A 19782-nucleotide genomic window follows, 5' to 3' on the forward strand; every position below is an offset into this window, starting at 1 on the left:
GGAGTTAAACTAGTCAGGTGGAGGGGTTGGGACCCAGGGAGATAGTGAGGAAACAGATGAGGCTGAGACTGGATACGGTTAAGGAAAGGAATGAGTCAAACAGTCAGGGCATGCAGGGACAAAACAGAGAACAAGGTAGGACTGATAAATTAAACTACATTTACTTCAAAGCAATAGGCCTAACAGGGAAGGCAGATGAATGCAGGGCATGGTTAGGAACATGGGACTGTGATATCATAGCAATTACAGAAACATGGCTCAGGGATGGACAGGACTGGCAGCTTAATGTTCCAGGATACAACTATGATAGGAAGTATAGAAAGAGGGGCAAGAGAGGAGAGGGGAGTGGTGTTTTTGATAAGGGATAGCATTACTGCTGTACTGAAGGAGGATATTCCTGAGAATACATTGAGGGAAGTTATTTGGGTGGAACTGAGAAATAAGAAAGGGATGATCACTTTATTGGGATTGTATTATAGACTCCGTAATAGTCAGAGGGAAATTGAGAAACAAATTTGTCGAGACATTTCAGTTATCTGTAAAAATAATAGGGTGATTATGTTTGGGGATTTTAATTTTCCAAACATAGACTGGGACTGCCATAGTGTTCAGGGTTTAGATGAAGTGGAATTTGTTAAGTACATATAAGAAAGTTTTCTGATTGAGTATGTGGAACTACCTACTAGAGAAGGTGCAAAACTTGACCTACTCTTGGGAAATAAGGCAGGGCAGGTGACTGAGGTGTCAGTGGGGGAGCACTTTGGGGCCAGCAACCTTAATTCTATTAATTTTAAAATAGCGATGGGAAAGGATAGATCAACCAAGGAGTTGAAGTTCTAAATTGGAGGAAGGCTAGTTTCGATGATATTAGGCAAGAACTTTCAAACGCTGATTGGGGGCAGATGTTCGCAGGTAAGAGGACATTCTGGAAAATGGGAATCCTTCAGAAATGAGATAACAAATGTCCAGAGACAGTATATTCCTTTTAGAGTGAAAGGAAAGGCTGGTAGGTGTAGGGAATGCTGGATGCCCAAAGAAATGGAGGGTTTATTTTAGAAAAAGAAGAAGGCATTCATCAGGTATAGACAGGAGAAATTGAGAGAATCATTAGAAGAGTACAAAGGCAGTAGGAGTATACTTAAGAGGGAAATCAGGAGGGCAAAAAGGGGACATGAGATAGCTTTGGCAAAGAGGATTAAGGAGAATCCAAAGGATTTTTATAAATACACTAAGGACAAAAGGGTAACTAGGGAGAGAATAGGGCCCCCTCAAAGATCTGCAAGACGATCTTTGTGTGGAACCGCAGGAGATGAGGGAGATACTAAATGAGTATTTTGTATCAGTGTTTACTGTAGAAAAGGACTTGGAAGGTATATAATGTGGGGAAATAGATGGTGACATATTGAAAAATATCCATATTACAGAGGAGGAAGTGCTGGATGTCTTGAAATGCATAAACGTCAATAAATCCCCAGGACCTGATCAGGTGTACCCTAGAACTCTGTGGGAACCTAGAGAAGTGATTGCTGGGCCTCTTACTGAGATATTTGTATCATCGATAGTCACAGGTGAGGTGCCGGAAGACTGGAGGTTGGCTAATGCTATACCACTATTTAAAAAAGATGATAAGGAAAAGTTAGGGAACTATAGACTGGTGAGCCTGACGTCAGTAGTGGGCAAGCTGTTGGAGGGAATCCTGAGGGACAAGATTTATCATTTATTTGGAAAGGTAAGGACTGATTAGGCATAGTCAGCATGGCTTTGTGCGTGGGAAATCATGTCTCACAAACTTGATTGAGTTTTTTGAAGAAGTAACAAAGAGGATTGGTGAGGGCAGGGTGGTAGATGTGATCTATGTGGACTTCAGTAAGGCGTTCGACAAAGTTCCCCATGAGAGACTGGTTTGCAAGGTTAGATCTCATGTAATACAGGGAGAACTAGATATTTGGATACAGAACTGGCTCGAAGGTAGAAGACAGAGGGTGATGGTAGATGGTTTCTTTTCAGACTGGAGGCCTGTGACCAGTGGAGTACCATAAGGATTGGTGCTGGGTCCACTACTTTTTGTCTTTTACACAAATGATTTGGATGTGAACATAGGAAGTGTAATTAGTAAGTTTGCAGATGATACCAAAATTGGAATTGTAGTGGACAGCGAAGAAGATTACCTTAAAGTACAATGGGATCTTGATCAAATGGTCCAATGGGCTGAGGAGTGGCAGATGGAGTTTAATTTAGATAAATGTGAGGTGCTGCACTTTGGAAACACAAATCTTAATCGGAAGTATACACTTAATGGTAAAGTCCTAGGGAGTATTGCTGAACAAAGAGACCTTGGAGTGCAGGTTCATGGCTCCTTGAAAGTGGAGTCGCAGGTAGATAGGATAGTGAAGAAGGCATTTGGTGTTTGGTTTCATTTATTGGTCAATGTATTGAGTACAGGAGTTGGGAAGTCATGTACAGGACATTGGTTAGGCCATTTTTGGAATATTGCATGCAATTCTGGTCTCCTTGCTATCGGAAAGATGTTGTGAAACTTGAAAGGGCTCAGAAAAGATTTACAAGGATGTTGCCAGGGTTGGAGAATTTGAGCTATCGGGAGAGGCTGAATAGGCTGGGGCTTTTTTTCCCTGGAGCGTCGGAGGCTGAGGGGTGACCTTGTAGGGGTTTATAAGGTCATGAGGAGTATGGATAGGATAAATAGACAAAGACCTTTCCCTGGGGTTGGGGAGTCCAGAACTAAATGGCATAGGTTTAACATGAGAGGGGAAAGATATAAAAGAGACAAAAGATGCAACTTTTTCATGCAGAGGGTGGTGCGTGCATGAAATGAGCTGCCAGAGGAAGTGGTGGCGGCTGGTACAATTGCAGCATTTAAAAGGCATCTGGATGAATAGGAAAGGTTTAGAAGGATATAGGCCATGTGCTAGGAAATGGGACTAGATTAGGTTAGGATATCCAGTTGGTATGGACGAGTTGAAGTCAAGGGTGTGTTTCTGTGCTGTAAATCTCTATGACTCTATGATTGGGTTTCTAGCTGGAATTGAACTGATATGCACACACACACACAACACACACACACACACAACACACAGACACACACACAGACACACACACACACACAACACACAGTGCCTGCGCACGTGAAGATTAAATATCATTTTTGATGTCACAGATCAGAAGGGGGAAGGAGTGAAGACATGTTTTAAATTTGTGTAGATTTGAACAAATAATACTTTTCTTTTGGCATTGTTATATGAGGATTGGCAGTCTTTCTTGCTGACTTTGGATATTCAGCTTTCAAGTACTGACATCCTTAACCTTCATGTGGAAAAATATCATATTGTGCTATGCTTGTGAAAGAACCTATGAGATTCACAACAGCAGTGGCCACCCGGAGCAGAGTATGATGCCAGATAGTACACTGGGGTTTTTGTGAAGAGGCCACCCAGATTTATGCTAAACGGCATTTAGTAAATGATGAAATAATTAGGCATCTTTCGGCTCATTTCTGGAGCAGGCTGTGATTGCCCAACATTAACTTAATTCTTAAGAGGAATTTCCTCTGTGCGCTGATTCAAAACGTTTTAGCTAATATTTTTCAAACAAAAGGGAAATCCTGGGCAGGAAAACACCTCTCCAGTATTGCGAATGTTGTACCTGGCCTTTTATATACTGATGTGTGATAAACTAATCTGTGAAGCCACTCTTTGTGAGTGACTACAAAATGACTGGCATTTTCAGGCTTCCAAAACATTTGGTGACAAGCTCTGAGGAATCCCAGTCAAATTTCCTGATTGTGGGCAAGGTACTGTTGACAATACAAAGGTAACCTATAAATTTGGGTGCATTAGGACTTTCTTCAATCTTTTTACTTTTCTTTTGCTTTGGTAAAGAAACTATTCTTGCCACTCTCAGATACCTATGGATGTATTGTTCCATCATGCAAGAATTCAATTATCTGTTGCACTGACTTAACCACTTCATTTTTAAGTTAATCTTTTTTCTTTAAACAGGAAGACTGTCACAGCATCATCTATTAATTGATTGTAACTGTTATTTTAGGTTTTGAACCAAGGTTCTGCATTCCTCCTTGGAACATGCTGCAAGATTTACATGACTGCATGTATTTTCCTTTTCCTCAATTGCATGTTTAAGCTTGATTTGGGCTCTCCGCGCTCTGCCTGTACTCTGATCACGCTATGGAGGTGCCGTTATTGAACTGGGGTGGACAAGGTCAGAAGTCACACAACATCAGGTCACTTCACCTGATGAAGGAGCAGTGCTCCGAAAGCTTGTGACTTAGAACATAGAACATTACAGCGCAGTACAGGCTCTTCGGCCCTTGATGTTGCACTGACCTGTCATACCAATCTGAAGCCCATCTAACCTACACTATTCCATGTACATCCATATGCTTGTCCAGTGATGACTTAAATGCACTTAAAGTTGGCGAAACTACTACCGTTGCAGGCAAAGCATTCCATACCCTTACTACTCTGAGTAAAGGAACTACCTCTGACATCTGTCCTATATCTATCACCCCTCAATTTAAAGCTATGCCCCCTCATGCTCACCGTCACCATACTTGGAAAAAGGCTCTCCCTGTCCACCCTATCTAACCCTCTGATTATCTTATATGTCTCTATTAAGTCACCTCTCAACCTTCTTCTCTCCAAGGAAAACAGCCTTTCCTCGTAAGACCTTCCCTCCATACCAGGCAACATCCTAGTAAATCTCCTCTGCACCCTTTCCAAAGCTTCCACATCCTTCTTATAACGCGGTGACCAGAACTGTACACAATACTCCAAGTGCGGCCGCAGCAGAGTTTTGTACAGCTGCAGCATAACCTCATGGTTCCAGAACATAATCACTCTATTAATAAAACCTAAAACACTGTCTGCCTTCTTAACAACCCTGTCAACTTGGGTGGCAACTTTCAAGGATCTGTGTACCTGGACACCGAGATCTCTCTGCTCATCTACACTACCAAGAATCTTACCATTAGCCCAGTACTTTGCATTCCGGTTACTCTGACCAAAGTGAATCACCTCACACTTGTCTGCATTAAACTCCATTTGCCACCTCTCAGCCCAGCTCTGCAGCTTATCTATGTCTCTCTGTAATCTGCAACATCCTTTGTCACTATCCACAACTCCACCGACCTTAGTGTCGTCTGCAAATTTACTAACCCACCCTTCTATGCCCTCATCCAGGTCGTTTACAAAAATGATGAACAGCAGTAGACCCAACACCGACCCTTGCGGTACACCACTGGTAACTGGACTCCAAGATGAACATTTCCCATCAACCACTACCCTCTGTCTTCTTTCAGCAAGCCAATTACTGATCCAGACTGCTACATCTCCCACAATCCCATTCCTCTGCATTTTGTACAATAGCCTACTGTGGGGAACCTTATCGAACGCCTTGCTGAAATCCATATACACCACATCAGCTGGTTTACCCTCATCTACCTGTTTGGTCACATTCTCAAAGAACTAAATAAACTATGACCTGGTGTTGTGTGACCTCTGATCTTATACTGTGATTACATCTGCCTGCTGGATATCAGGTGGATTTTTAGCAGTCACTAACTTTTCATTTATTTCCTGCATTTCCTTCTCCTGAAGCTCTTCTTCCAGTTGCTGAGGTTACACTATTGAGCTGGCCTCCATTTGTTTTTTTGTTTCTCATCATTCATGCTATGTAATTGTGTCAGGGCTAATACTGAGGAGAGCATTCTCCTGACTTGTTGAGAGAATGGCTTAGGATCATAAGGGGATAAGTCAACCCATCCACTCCCTCCTTGTAGTCTCTGAAACATAGTCTATCATATCACTGCAATACTTATTTAAGTACTTGCATGAAACAAACTACACATTATGTAAGCCAAGAGACCCTTCTCATTCAACTAGCAAGTGGTTTTCCTTTGCCACACCAGATCAAGCAGGTCCTGCAGATCCCTACACTTAAAGAAGACAGTGCAGCAAATGACTCCCATGGGGTATAGAGTAGTAGCGCTGACAGATTCATACAACTTGGTGGTCAATGGTGAGGATTGCTCAAACAACTAAAAATAAAGAATTGCAGATTCTGGAAATTTGAAAGGAAAAACAGAAATATCTGGAAAATCCACAGGTCTGGCAGCATCTGAAAGCAGAGCCAACATTTTAGGTCTAGTAACTGAACTGGAGAAGGGTCACTGGGTCCAAACGTTTACTCTGTTTTCTTTCCAAAGGTAAGTGTCAGACCTGCTGAGTTTCTTCTGCAATTTCTATTTTTGCTGCTCAGACAACACTTGGGTTTCTGGTGGACTTGACATGCACCTTACAAAGTGTTCATTTGGAGCTTTATGTGAGCTGCATTATTAAAGTAATGAGGCGGCTTTCACAAGGGAGCAACAGCTTCACCTCTGGCCACTTTGCCAGGAAGGCCACTCAGACATGCAGTTCTGACTCAGCCATATCTGATTCCCAAAACAGGGCAGTGCAATTTTCTGCACATGAACAGCATGGTTTATTCAGATTTGGAACAGATGTATTTATGGAAACAAAAGTGAAGACTGCAGGGAGTTTTCATACCAATGCAGACCTTCCACACCACCGAAGGAAACATTCATCAAATCAGGCCAAATCCTTAGGCTTGATACTCATTATTTTTAGAAGGACTAACAACTTCTGATGTTTTCTGTGGAAAGAAGCCATTACAATATTCAGCTTTCCTGGATAGTAAGCTTTGCAAAGTTCCACATGATACTCACTGTCATGAGAGCACCCCATGTCAACTTTCTAGATTTCTTGAAGATAAAGGATTTTTCATGATGATTATGGTTATCATCGAGGAAGAAATCATATGGGAGAAATTCACCATTGTTTGGCCAAATGACAAATTTTGCAGCACAAAAGACAAATTTGTGAGTGCATTTATGTAACTACTGTGTCAAAGTCTTTCAAGGAGTATACGAAAAAGGGACATCACACTAGTCCAGAGAACCACTGCAGCAACTCAATAGTGCAGACTAGAATAGGTGTTACATCCATGGTGCTCTAGTTTTCAGATGTATGCCATTGTCTTACCAACCAGCCACCACCAAATAAACTTTCTTTTCATCACCTCCCACAAGTCAACTCTGACCTCTCATTTTACCTATCCATACTTCATATCACAGGGTGGCTGCTACTCAGGCAAAAGAGGCCTAATTGCCACTGGCTATACATGTAACAGACACTCCAATTATTACATTGAGATCCAAGGGCCAATTTCTGCTTATGCTTCCCAGGTTCAAGTTTGCTTTGCATGTATGAGTCACAATGAATTTACTCTCCTTACAATTCCTTCAATTTGTATCTGAAGGGTTACATTATCTATAAACAAATCAAACTGCAATTTATTTTTACCTCTTGCTCCAGCTAAATGACATTGATGATGTCATAGCTTTTGTCATACATTAGCCTCTCAGTCTACACCTTTCTATCTCAGTTTCACATATCAACCATAATCTCTTACTTACTTCCAAAACTCACGACTCAAACTCTCAAGATCCTGTTCACCTCTGAAGTCTTGATCAGCAGCATGAGAACATTGACCACCTCCTACATACTTTACCATTGATATCTGACTGCAAACTTCCAACTGTACTGCCCTCACTGTTCACCCAGATTTGAAAACAAACTTCTTTTATCTCCTTTACAAATTCAGTCCTAACATTTTACTTTTCACTTTTTGGACGCAACAGCATGGTCACTGCTGACTTGAATAATGTCTCCTGTTCCTAAGAATACATTTCAAATCAATCATTGCATAGTATTGATTATAGTTAACACCCATTGGATGGTGAGCCAGCAAGAGCCCTGCAATGGCTCGTTGGTGGGGACAGATCTGTCACATTATTCACAGTTGGGCACTGAACTGGGCAGTGATCTACTTTCTTTGGGTTCAAGGACCCCAAATTCATAAGACTTGCCTGCTGAGAGCTGTTAGTTGAGAGGAGATGGTTTCTGTCAGTGTTATATCCACCAAGGCCTAGAATAACCATAGACCGAAACATAGAGATAAGTGATGGCAAGAGGGGGCATGACATGTTGGATGCTTTGGGGAGAGCTTTTTATGGGAAACCACCATGACTTTGGTCAATTTCTAACATCATATTCCTGACTAGAAGTCTTTCCTCACCCAAAGTGATTTTGGAAATTTAGTACATTACTGATAACTGATTGCACATCCAGCACCTAGATTCTTGATAAGTGTTCCAGGGAGATATCTCAATTGGGAGTGTAAATGTGAAACATTATCAAAATAGTTGTTTGATTAGGTTAGGGTTAGGTTTAGTCAGAACCACATAAATAAAACCTAAATTGGCCATCAGCATAATTCCTCGTCCTTCATGATTATCCAGCAAATGTTGTCCAGTTGCAAAATCACTTATAGTATGAAATACTGTGTTATGAGTTTTGCAAGTGTGGACTTGTTCGCCAGAATAACAATGTGATGCACTTGTGTGTACTGAGAGTTACATATATTAATCCACAGGGCCCTGTTCTTTGTAGACAAAAAGAACATGTACATGCACTGCCCCGTTTCAACTAAATAAATGTCATTTTATAGATTATTTCTTAACAATTCAGAGCCAACCTTTATGGTTTAAAATGTAAACAAGGCCTTGTTGTTAAATCAATCAGCATTAATGGGTGCACTCTTCATGGCAATGCTCTACTAGCCAGAACCTACCTGTCAACCAATTAGCACTCTCCTCTCATACAGTATAAATGTTGGTTTTCTCCTAAATTTGCATTCTTAGGAAATGTCCTGATGAGTACAAGATTCAGACAGGCAAAACTGTAAAGCTTAAATCTTCCATAGATGTATTTTTTTTTCAGCAATACTGAAGCATTATTGATCAAACTGTGTTAACATCACACTTGACAAGAACAAAGTGTTTTACTGAAATATAACGCACTCTCCTTCACTAAATCGCAAAACCACAGAAAATGTTCTAAGCAGTTTATACTAAGTACTATTGCTAGATACTACAGAGAGCGTTTTTGTTGTTGACTAGATAACTAGAGAAGCTGATTAAATGACCATAAAGGTGTTTTGTCTAGCATGTTAGTTGACCTTCCACTGAGGAAATGTTATACAATTGGGAGCACTTTAATGGAAAATCCAAGTGAATAATCTTTAGTCTCTGTTTCCTTATGTTTTATATTTAATAAAATGTAAAGTTAAAAGTATGCTATTGCATTATTTCAGCATTTACCAATATTGTGCTATACCTTCGTGAACTGTCTAAACACACACTAGTTTTTGTTCAATATTAGCTGAAAATGTGTTGCTGGAAAAGCGCAGCAGGTCAGGCAGCATCCCAGGAACAGGAGAATCGACATTTCGGGCATGGGCCTGAAGAAGGGCTCATGCGCGAAATGTCGATTCTCCTGCTCCTTGGATGCTGCCTGACCTGCTGCGCTTTTCCAGCAACACATTTTCAGCTCTGATCTCCAGCATCTGCAGTCCTCACTTTCTCCTTTGTTCAATATTAGCCTATTTTCCATTAAGTATAGCAATTTGAATACCCCACCTGGAATCCCAAGAGGAGAAAATGTAATGTCTGAAAAAAGAATCTGGCAGTCATTAATTTAAGTGACTGAACATTGTGCTTGAACTTATTATTTAAACAGCTAGATAGGGGAATAAATGTTTTTAATGATACAGTAAGCTACACCACACCTGCACCTGATCTAACATTCACTTACTCATATCCCAGCTGATGGCAGACAACAGTGGCATCCTCATCAGTCCATCCATCATCACAAATAGTTCCCCACTGGCCATTGATAAAAATTTCAACACGTCCCTCTTTCTTATTTTCTCCATCCATCAATCTGATAGGGGGACCTGGTGGGTGGAAAAATAATACATAATCTTTTCTTTTAATGCTCTATTGGTCCAAAATTCCAACTGAACCAGGGAAAATGCCCAGTGGAATTTCCCAATGGGTACCAGAGTAGGGTGGAACACTGTTTTACTTTAGTTTTGTTCCAGCTTGACTGAGTGCAAATCCTTACATTTACAGTTGTGAGGCCTCAATGGAACTCTTATCGTCTGAAAGACACAACCAGTCCTGCACGTCTTGACCATCACTTACCGAAAAGGATTCCTTGGATGTCATTCGCAGCATTGTGTGTACAAATGACAGTCACATCCTCGTGGTGGCTACAATCGTGCTTTCCCCATTCGCTTCTTGGGCAAAAAGACAGTGATGATTCCTGACCTGAACAGCGGACATCATCCAAGTAAATCGGCCCAGAGCCTCCTTCAAACCGTCTTTCTGGGGGATTCTGTGCATATCTGTCAGAGGGGGAGAAAAGCACAACAGTCGAAGCAACAAATACCTGCTAAAATTTTAGAATTAAAGTAATTATGAACTCACTGACTAACAGGGACCTCATCAATTAGCTGCAAATATTGAAAACCCTAGAAAGCAGTTTCTTGTAAGTTTTGCATGAATGATGTTTTCCACTAGTAGCCTGAAGTCAACAAGTAAACTCTATAGGAATCAGAGTAGGCCAGTTAGCGCTTGGGCCCGGCTTGTCATTTTCTATGATTCTAGCTGATGCTAATACTTGACAAGCCAGATTCCAGAGTGGCACTTGACTTGATAGACCAAAAAGTGTTTTTCATTTTGCTTACTGGGAAGGTCAATCACTAACACTACTCACAAGAGGCTGCCGATGTAATTTTAAAAACAAACAGAAGAGAAGATGATACTAAAGAAGAGTATGAAACAAAGTATAAAGTTGAGTATAAACATTTGAATTTCATTCAATAAAGAGCATAGGAGTGATGAAGAATACCTAAAAATGAGTTGTCAAGCTGGTGAAGCTACAAAGCAGGACCATTTCCATGGCAAGAGTATGAAAGAAGAGTATAGTATGCAAGAAGAATGATCTCTTGAAAATATCATAAATAAAGATTCAACCCTTTTGTATCCCCAGCAAAAACCTCTTAGACATTCAAACCTCATTAAAGGATCAGGCCAACTTCATGCTAAAGCTTCTTGCTCAGCTGGCATGGCTGGAACTAGTCTTCATTGGATTGTATCTCACAGACAATGTACCAGACAACACCTTCACGTTCCCTGATGAGGTAACACCACAGTGATATACAGTCAGGAGAGAGCTGTTTGGGAGTTCTTGGCATTTGCTCCAGACACTATGAAGTCTCAAGTCATTGAGTCAAACATGGGTAAGGAAACCTCATGCTGGTCACCATGTACTGCCACCCACCCTTCTGCTACTGATGCCAGTACTAGCCCATGTTGAGTAAGAAACACTGAGCATAATAAGACAGCAGAGTGTACAATGGGTAGGGGACTTCAATGTGGGCCACAAAAGTGGCTTGGCAGCACCTCTACTAATGGAATTGATTGCATCCTAAAAGGAGGGAAACTAATATTCAATCTCATTCTCACTAATCTGCCTGGCACAAGTGTATCTATCTATGATAATATCTATACGAGTGACTATCACAATCTTTACGGAGAAAGAACTTACCCTCACATTGACCTAGCCTCCACTGTGCTCTATGAAACTATCGTCGTGCTAAAACAGATGGATTTTGAACAGATCACGCAACTTGAAATTGGGCATTATTGATTGGAAGCAAAATTGTGCTCCAATACAATCTGTAACCTTATAGCCCAGCATATCCTCCCTCTACTACTAACATCAATCCAGGAGGTTAAATTTCATTCAATGAAGAGCATAGGAGTGATGAAGAATACCTAAAAATGAGTCATCAACCTGGTGAAGCTACAAAGCAGGACCATTTCCATGTCAAACAGCATAAACGGCAAATGGAAAACAGGGCTAATTGATTCTGCAAGCAAAGGATCAGATCTAAGCACTGCAGTCTGTTCAATTCAGTTGTAAATAGTGGTGGACAATTCAACAGCTGACTGGAGGAAGCTCCACAAGTATCCTCAACTTCAATGATGGAGGAGTCAACACACAGGACAACAATCTTCAGCCAGAAGTGCCAAGTGGTTGGTCCATCTCAGCAGCCTCTAGAGGTCTTTGGCATCTTTGGACAGCTTGATTAACTCAGCTCACATTTTTCTACATTTAATACTACCTTTCGCTTTTTTCCCATCACTGCTGCCCTCCTCTCCCATTTACATTACTTTGTAGTCTCTTTATATCTGCAAGGCTTAATTTTCTGCTAAGCTTTGTGTCATGAGCAATTTAGAATTCATTATCCTTCATGTCCTCATCTAAGTTGTTCATATGGTTTGGAAATAACCGAGGCTCAGATATTGATCTTAGATATGCCCGAGTACTTGGAACCTGCCAATCTCGCAGTGGCCCATTCCTTTCTGTTTTCTGCCTTTTAACCAATCCTACATCCATGACTAATATATCATCCCCAATCCATGATGTTTAATATTGCGCAATTATCTTCTGTGCAGCATCTTTCCAAATGCCTTTTGAAAATTCAAGGTTGTTTACTTTACTTTTGGAATCCTGAGTGGCATTTTATGCACCATAAAATGGTACTAAAATCACGCTTTAGTCACATTTATATCCACACACACAATTCACATCTCTCATCAAGATAAAACACAAGATCACCACACAAGTCACATTCCCAGTCATTAAAAAGCCCCAAAAGATGTGACTTTTGCACAGCATTTCCCCCAATATTTGACCTAACCCTGCTATAAAAATGATTGTGTCAATTATCATTAATTCAGTAACCTTAGCTATTGCAGTTAACTTATTTTAATCAACATTTCTTTCAAATCTAACATTCCTGTTAAGTGATTCTCCCCATGTTGCCTTATCCAATATTCCATGCAGTAAAGCAAATGGTGATTTCACACTGAATTAGTTTTTTAGAAGACGTCATAGCTTCAACTGGCTTTAATTTTATCTCTTAATTTCTCACTCTCATGTTTCTTTGATTTGACAAACAAGCTGAAGATAAAAAGCTCCTTAGGTACCTGAATCCCAGTTGCCTGCAAACAACTTGAGCATTCTGCTCTGTCCAACCATCGTCACAGACAGTTCCCCACTCGCCACCGTAGTACACCTCAAGTCGTCCTTCATGGCTACCCTTCCCTCCAACCAGGCGCACAGCACCATCTGAACAATACAAAGGGCTCGAGTGAGGATATCTGATAACACTATAATAAAGATCAAAGCATCCAGTTGTTTTTAAGTGTAACTTAATTAAATAGAAAACTAGAATTCTTTTTAAAACTTATGCTAATAATTATTAGTTTAAGACAGCTGTGATACAGACTAAATATTAAAATACTACAAGTAAATTCATGCAATGCTGTCAGTTATAAAACTGTAATTTTCTCCTCTGTGAAACAAGAATTGTTGCAATTTATGCATTTCATTACTTCAGTCTGAGAGGTCTCCAAATGACCATTGGAAACAGATGTTGCAAGCACATAGGGCCTATCTATTACATTTGAGAACTTTTATTACTTAGTGCCTGGAAAATTGATGCCCTGCATATTTGCGATTAATAAGCTCAAGTACATCTATTCCCCGTCCATCGACTGCACAAGAACAAAACTAAGAGTAGCTGCACCTTTGCAAAGCATTTCACACAGGAGAAGTTATAAATAATTGAACATTGTGTTCTGAGAATCAGAATTCACCGAATATTAACTCATTCTGAAAGCTGCTGTAGAACCCTTTACAATCACAAGAAACTAATCAGTTTCTTCTTTTGAAAGTGCAAAATCCAGGAATAAAACCAAGTTTGCAAAACGTCAGTCAGAAATCCTCCAACCATTTTCTCAGTCCTTCTGCGCAGAAACCAAGGAAATACATTAAGGATGCGGAGGCACAATTTTCCATCATTATCATTAAAACTTTGTTATTGCACCATAGTTATTGATTTTGTTCTTTAATCTATGCCAAATTATTACAATTTACTAACTGAAATGAAGCTTTAGACTGCTATACAATATCATACCCATTCACTTCAATATGCACTTCATAGAATTACTTATGATAAAAAATTGTTTGATTTTGTGTACTTACTCCTGAGAGGGTTGCAGGAAACACCTGCATCTTCCTTGTGCCCACAGTTGTGGTCACCCCATAAGCTCTTGGGACACTGGTCTATAGAGAGTTCATTCCCTGTGCACTGCACATCATCCAGTAATATGGGGCCAGAACCTTCTCCAAAATAGGCCAGCGGCTGTGCCTTTGCTGGACTACTGTGGGGTGGAAGAAAATGGCAAATAAATATTTAAAACCCATGCCATGTTTCACTGTTAGCTTTATCTGCGGCCATTTACCCTGACGACTACGGGACATTATAGTGACAGATCAACTTTTGCTGGTCTCCATTCTAATCATACAGCTATCAATACAAACCTAGAAACTGCAATCTATTTTGGATGTAGAATTAGCATAAACTGCAACAGTGAGGAAGAACTGGGCACAGTAGGGAGTTCCTCCAAAAAACATGCATCTGGTGTTAGAAGACTGTGGTTGAATGCTAGCTTTTGAAATTTTGTCGTGTACTATATTATAGAATAGTTCCAAAGTGCTGCGCTGTATTTGAACTCCTGATTGGAAACTTTCAATCTCAAACATGCTGTGAAAATGTCACTGTCTATATTAATAAAAGATTAACAGGCTAGACATTCACATTGGTCTTCCCTTTGTACTCACTTACAGAGCATCATCAACAAAAACCTATCACTAGGTTATCGCCCATATCCCCAGAGAGCTATCTGCTTCCCCTCTCAGTCAGAATGGCTTCTGTGCCATTGAGGGGCTTATGGATTTTTGCCATTACTCCAGTGTCTCCCACTATTAGTCCCTGAGAGCCTCCAGACCAGCAGCAGTGGGAGTGCGATTTATGTTATTTTGGTGGGGACATCCCTGTATTTATTGTAGGAATCTGTGAGAACACCTGGGAATTTCAGAGAATTTTAGTGTAAGAAATTCAAGAAAATGCATTAAAAGTTGGAAATATCATCTCATAAAACATTATGGTACCTGCAAAAAAAAAATCCATAGGCTTAGGTCTGATAGGTCTACAAATGAAACAAACTATTGTGTAGATTCACTGCTGTCATCATGTGGCATTCTTGAAATCAGTGATGGGTGTTATAAGATTTTATGATCACCCATGTCCAACACCGTGTTAGGAATTGAAGTTAAATCATTCACTGATTCTGCTCTATAAACATTCATTCATGATGTTTTCCATCATGAAACTACCTGTCTAAATAAAAGGACCTTCGTTGGAAACAAATGTTTATTCATCCACCAGGCAACATCAGATTTATGCAGCATAAGACATTGGAATATTCTTAGACAGTAATACATCAGAGAAATTCAGACAGCATTATAAAATCAAAATAACAAATGTTTGAGTGGTTCTGACAGCAGCTATGGACAGAGAACAAAAATTAACATTTCAGCTCTGGGATCAGCATTCTGCTGAAAGATCATGGATCTGACAAAAGCAACTCTGTTCCTTCCTCTACAGAGGCTATCAGATCTGCCGAGTATTTGTTTCTTGTGTGTTTCTCAACATTTGAAGTATTTTACTTTTGAAACACTTGAGTAGTTTGACTTTGATTGTTTTACGATTCCAGGGAAACATTTCAGGTCAGACAAGTGATAGAAAGAAGATTGGAGACTCTACCATCACCATTCAAAGCTACAACATTTAAAAGTCTACATTACCCCAACCACTTGGACCCCTTGGTTTGGGAGGCAGGGGGGAATGTGTGCAGTCGACTAAATCGCTGACATGACCATCTTGAATATCCACCTTAAACCTTGCTTTGCTGTGCAATAAATACATCTTTCTTGAGCATCAACTCCCAAAGTGGGCCTTGAATTGGCCACTTCTGGTTCAGAGACATGGACATTACCACTGTGCCACAAGACCTCTTATTACTCTTAATAACTTCAATAACTCCCACTCACTCTAAGCCTATAATTCTATATAACGCAGATTCGAAGACACCATCCTTAAAAGGCTGTCAATCACCATCAACTGGCAACTTGCCGCTGGCCAGCAAGAATCCTGTACCACTCCTTCAGGGAAGCAGTGACATAGTCGTATTGTCACTGGACCAGTAATCCAGAGATTTTATTGCTCTGGGACATTGGTTCAAATCTCACCATGGTGGATGGTGACATATGAATCAATGAAAATTAGAAATTAAAAGCTGGCCCAACGGTGACCTTATAACTATTATTGATTGTTGCAAAACACATCTGGTTCACTAATGTCCTAAAGGGAAGGAAATCTACCATCCTTACCTGGTCTGTCCTATATGTAACACCAGGTATAAAAGCAGGCCCTAGCAAGCTAGTCAGTTCAAGTTGCAAAGAATGCTGGCCTCGCCAGCAACATTCACATCCCATGAATCGAGGGCAGGTTTGCAATGCAGAGTGACACCAACAGTGTGCATTCAATCCCTGTATTGGCTAAGACTCCTATGAAGGACTGTCCTTCTCAGCCTCTCCCCTCACTGCAAATTGTTTCTCTCTAATGAGAGTGCAGCCCCATAGTCTAGGAGGATCCCAGCAATGTTACCTTTCCCTTTAAGAATTTAATAAATTCTTCTTCTTCTAAACACTAGAGAAGACGGTCTCCTCAACATCTCCTCCTAGGACAGACTCACCATTCCAGGAAGCAGTCTGGTGAACCTCCGCTGCACTTCCTCTTTGGCAGGCGTATCCTTCCTTAGGCAAGGGGACAAGAACTGCACACACTTCTCCAGGTGCCACCTCCATGTGATTGAAATAAAATTTCTTGGCGACAGCACTCAAATCCTTTTCTAATGAAAGTTAATATATCATTTGCCTTCTGAACAGATGCATTGGTGTCTAAAGTTCTGCCCATTTTTTGTTGGAGGGGGGGGCGATTTGTTTCATGTGTAAAACAGGCTTTTGGCAGGATTCCTACCAGTAATGGGAAATCAACCACTGCCAGGATAGAAAAGATGAAAATAAGGATTGGATCCTTCAGCAGCCAAATCTCAATAATAAGACTACTTTCTCCAAACATTTTCTCAGTGTAGTAATTACCGCGAGTCCATGGTGCACCATGAGCCATTTTCTGTCTGTAAATAGTGTTAACTATGATAGTGGAGACTGGAAATGAGAAAGGTTCCTGTTATATGGATATCTGTGACTTACACCTCAGTAGTTGGACAGGGAGGGGATTTATTTTTCACCAGATTTGTATTCATTCCCCATGTTTATATCTCTTGGTGTGGGACCCAGAATACTGGAGGGAAGTGAGCAAGAGATTGCAGAGGCATTTACTATCACTTTCCAAAATAAATTGTTTCCAAAATGGGAAAACCAATAAGTTGGGACATTATCAACCCGACAAGTAAAATTTGGATAAGATTCATTATCACACTTTATACACTATCACAGCGTTAAAATCTGTCCCACAGAATCTACAGTTAAAAAGTATATGTGAATTCTCAAAAGGAATTTGATAAGATGCCATATTACAGACTTAAGGCTGGAATTTCCTGTGGAACCTGATATTTTTATAATGTTAAATTTAAAGAAAAGACCCTCGTTGGGGATTACTCAGATGTATAGCTACTTTTTCCTATAATGAAATATTTTTCCAAGAATCATTAACTTCCATTCTGAACAGATGGAAAAGTTGAAAGATAAAACCCATATTTTCCTGAATGTAATTCACTGCCATTGCCTGTTCTGTTAAAGTACTCAGCTGACACAAGGGAATCAGAATTATACCATTACTTCAGTGATGTGTGTGTGTGTATGTGTTTAAAAACCTTGTACAAAGCATTTTTCTATCCATTCACATTGTTAAACACTAGTGCTATATGTGAGCCTGGTTATTTTGTTCATTAGGAATTAATCAAACTGTGAACTATGCTTTCCACCATATACAACAATCTTGAATCTTAGGGGCAAGTGGTTGAAAAGACAGCTCTGTATCTGACTCTATTGCACAGATGCCCTCCTATTGCTAAAGCTGAACAGTATGATTCACATGCACCATTCATGATCCACTTGATTATTCGCATGATGTGGTTCAGTAAGGCAAACCTCTGAGAATATCCTTCAACATCCCCCATCCTGTCCCCAAAGACAGAACGAACTACTGCACCAGTGTGCAGCGTTCCAGTTAACAGGTCAGCTGAGAACTGCTAAAACTCACCACAGAAACAAGGTCAGTTTCAAATTAGTCACAGCCGGGAGCTGAATTCACAAATCTCTGTGTTAATAATTCAAAACGGTCTGCTCCTGCAATCATTGTTTGAACAAACTCCCCAAGACAATTCATACATTGTTCTGAGGAATAGCAAACATGGGAACAAGGGCCATCAGTAGGCAGTTGATGCACAGACAGCACAAAAAGTTCCTGTATTACACCTTCTGGTTGCTGGGGACACACCAGTACTGGGGGCAATAGTCACTCTTAAAAGAAACAGTAAATGCAGGAAAACTGTGCAGGGCTGGCAGCGTCTGTGCAGAGAAAGCAGAGTTAACATCCTATAATTTCTGAAGAAAAGTCACTGCACTAAAAACAGTAATTCTGTTTTCTCTCTTCAGCTGCTGCCAGACTTACTGAACTTCTCCAGTAATTCCTGTTTCTGTTTGAGAGCTTCAATATCCACAGTTCATTTTTTTTCCTTAAGAAATAATATAAAGGGTGTTTAAACTGTGAGATCTGGGAGGCGGTGACAGAATGAGGATGCTTAGAAAAGCGGATCCTGTGGTTTTACACTGATTGCCACTGGTTTTACCATCTTTACCAGCATGTGGGACTGGATAAGGGGTTTTGAGGCAGTTCACTGCCACCAATGCTTGTTTGTCTTTGCATAGACTTGGGCCATTCCAGCAATCTGTGGGAGAGGATGCATCACCATAGAATATCTGCTGTTCTCAGATGACAAGAAAGGTAATTACATGATTGTAATACATACAACTATCTTTACACAGGCTAAACAGCTAGGACCTTAGGTCATACATAAATGTTTCCTTCAAAACCTAGAGTAGAATTCCTCATCTGCATACATAGACTGTGTAACATCAGTAGAAAGGGGAGAGCCAATGTATTAACCCTTTCAAAACAATTACCTTTTCCAGCATGTTCTACCACATTGACAGAAAGAGCTCGGATGTATATCATCCTAACAGCCCCACTTAACCATTTATTTTCTTCCTTATTAACAATAGACCAGTGAAAGGGAAAAATATGCATAGACAGTAACAGGTTAAGTATATGCCTCCTCTCAGCTCCATGCACACACAATATTCCACTCCTTATACATACAGTTATAACTTCTCTGATGAGCCTCCTCTCCCTCCCCCTCTCACTACACACAGTAATTAAACTCTGTCCCCTCCAATCTCATACCCTCACATCTCCTTCACCCACCCCACTTCCAAGACACATTAAAATCAGCCTCCTCTCCTCCTCCCATGCAGTAATGAGCCCTTTCACAGCCCTATACACAACAGCAAGCGGAGTCCACATCTCTGTTGCAGCAATCACGTATGTCCTCTGACTGGATGTGAAGTTCTTGCAAGGTATATTTTCCCACTGACAGTTTTCAGTACGAGGATCCAATTCCTTTCCATGACGTGGCTGACCAGCAATCTTTCCCATAATTGCCACTGTCATATTTTGGAAGAATTGATAAGGTTTGATATGGTTCCACACGGTAGGCTATTGCACAAAGTACGGAATTTCGGGATTGAAGGAGATTTAGCAGTTTAGATCAGAAATTGG

General features: G+C 40.5%; 1 protein-coding gene across 8 annotated transcripts in view; it reads right to left on the bottom strand.

The window, feature by feature from the left end:
* The window catches only part of prss12 (serine protease 12), a 144792-nt gene that overhangs the window by 46893 nt on the left and 78117 nt on the right, over positions 1–19782 (bottom strand). For all 8 annotated transcript variants that reach the window (XM_072588929.1, XM_072589012.1, XM_072589020.1 and 5 more), the window contains 4 exons: positions 14061–14239; positions 13001–13142; positions 10145–10347; positions 9753–9894 (listed from right to left, as the gene is read on the bottom strand). In XM_072588929.1, the coding sequence (XP_072445030.1) occupies positions 9753–9894; positions 10145–10347; positions 13001–13142; positions 14061–14239 (666 nt within the window). The remainder of the gene's footprint in view (positions 1–9752; positions 9895–10144; positions 10348–13000; positions 13143–14060; positions 14240–19782) is intronic.

The sequence above is a fragment of the Chiloscyllium punctatum genome, chromosome 1, assembly GCF_047496795.1.
Source record: "Chiloscyllium punctatum isolate Juve2018m chromosome 1, sChiPun1.3, whole genome shotgun sequence".
NCBI classification, from domain to species: Eukaryota; Metazoa; Chordata; class Chondrichthyes; order Orectolobiformes; family Hemiscylliidae; genus Chiloscyllium; species Chiloscyllium punctatum.